We start from the raw sequence: 1,751 nt of genomic DNA on the forward strand, positions 1-1,751 counted from the left end.
ATGTGCGTGTCTCGGGTCTCCATCTTTCCACCAAAGCACTGATAAGTGTGGGATCCAATTTAGTCCCCCCGAGCATACGAGATACGTGTAAGAATTTCACCTCTTGCAAGTGTTGTTCAATAACATGCGGTACCCTCACAATTAAATTGTGTGTGTATGTCTCTAAAATCTAATCTTCTTTCTGACTATATAAACGTAAAAAATGATAAAATTAATAATGTTAACAACTTAATAATGAACTTAATTAAAATTAAAAATTTTAATAATATTTTCTTACAATTTGCAATTGGACGCCGGAAATGTGTTTGTCATCCAAACCACTAAGCAATATTGCAATTATAAAAAAAATTATGAAATATAAAATTATAACAACAAGAAATTGAATAAAAAATTGAGAACTAAATTGTTGAGAGGATTGAGAGAATAGTACTTGAATGCTAAAGAAAGAAAATGACTTGGGTTTATATAGCAAATAAACTAGCCGGTTTTAGCTGTTTGAAAAAAATTTGCAGTTAGATTTTTTTACCGTTGGGAAAAGTTACCGTCGGACGAAATTTTGTCCAGCAAGGCGCATTTTCTATTTCTCTCTCTAAAATCGGCCTATTTTCCTAAATATGGGAAAAATAGCCTAAAACTTCAATTATTTTTTAAAATCGGCCTTTCCTTCTAATTTACCCAATAAATTTAATATTGGATAATATATATACAATAAATAAATGTAAAATGATGACATTTAAGTGATATGTTAGTAATATGAGAAAATCGAAGCATACAATTATATTAGATTATCACATTGAATAAATTTTCATAGGTAATTTTGAGATTTGTTCTACAATAAGAAAGCATTTCTAAATATTAAATATTAAAAAGATAAATATCACTTTTATTCATTCAAAGGTTCACTCGATTATTCACGAGGAATTATCAAAAGTGTGAAGTATTTATTAGATAATGACAACCATTAAACTACAAACTTTTTATTTAAAGGTGACTAGTTCTGCTATAATATTAGCTTAAAGCTTAATTCTTTTATGTACCAAAAAGAAAATGTTGAGCATTTATCATAAGAGAATAGTAAGAAACAATCATAAATAACAATTACATTCCTGTTCTAAACTTATTATTATTTAAAATGATGTGGATGAAAGACTATAATTTTAGTTAATATCTTATGACAGTTGTGGCAATGGTTATAATCATTCCTAAATTTGGAAATTCATCACCAATCAAGTTCAAGCAGCGCTAGGATCTGCAGCTGGGCCAGTACCGTCTACCACTGTGATATTAAGTTTCATCCCAAGATCGCAATGGCCGATGACGCCGCAAACGTACCATTCATTACCGGTGGTTGCCAATTTAATTGTGTCATTTCCAGTGAAAAAGACCAAGCTATTGTTGGATGGAACAGTGCAACTTTGGAAATCATCTCCGTTCACTTTGTACACATTGTGAAATGTAGCGTTGTACGTAAAAACTGCAACAAAAATAAATAAAAGCGAGTGTTTGATCCATTAGTAAATTTATAACCCAAGAACATGAGTGAGGATTACAAAAGAAACAAAGGGTTTTGGATGGTAAAGTTTACCAAGAGTGTCCCCAACAAAGAACTGCTTGTCTTTAGCCCACTCTTCGTAATTAATTCCTAATGTCCACCCATAATCATCGCCAACTACGAAATCCGTAGCAAGTGAGATCGCCGGAACCATCAAAGCAACTATTGCAAAAATAACTAATGAACGATGAATAGCCAT

At 31.4% G+C, this 1,751-nt stretch overlaps 1 protein-coding gene across 1 annotated transcript; it reads right to left on the reverse strand.

The window, feature by feature from the left end:
• Window positions 1-1,232: 1,232 nt before the first annotated feature.
• Window positions 1,233-1,751, reverse strand: LOC105801165 (blue copper protein 1a). The gene is made up of 2 exons (XM_012632497.1): window positions 1,586-1,751; window positions 1,233-1,474 (listed from the first exon to the last, which is right to left on the reverse strand). Exons 1-2 carry the CDS (start codon window positions 1,749-1,751, stop codon window positions 1,233-1,235), a joined length of 408 nt encoding a protein of 135 aa, XP_012487951.1.

Source organism: Gossypium raimondii, chromosome 11, assembly GCF_025698545.1.
Source record: "Gossypium raimondii isolate GPD5lz chromosome 11, ASM2569854v1, whole genome shotgun sequence".
Classification (NCBI taxonomy): domain Eukaryota; kingdom Viridiplantae; phylum Streptophyta; class Magnoliopsida; order Malvales; family Malvaceae; genus Gossypium; species Gossypium raimondii.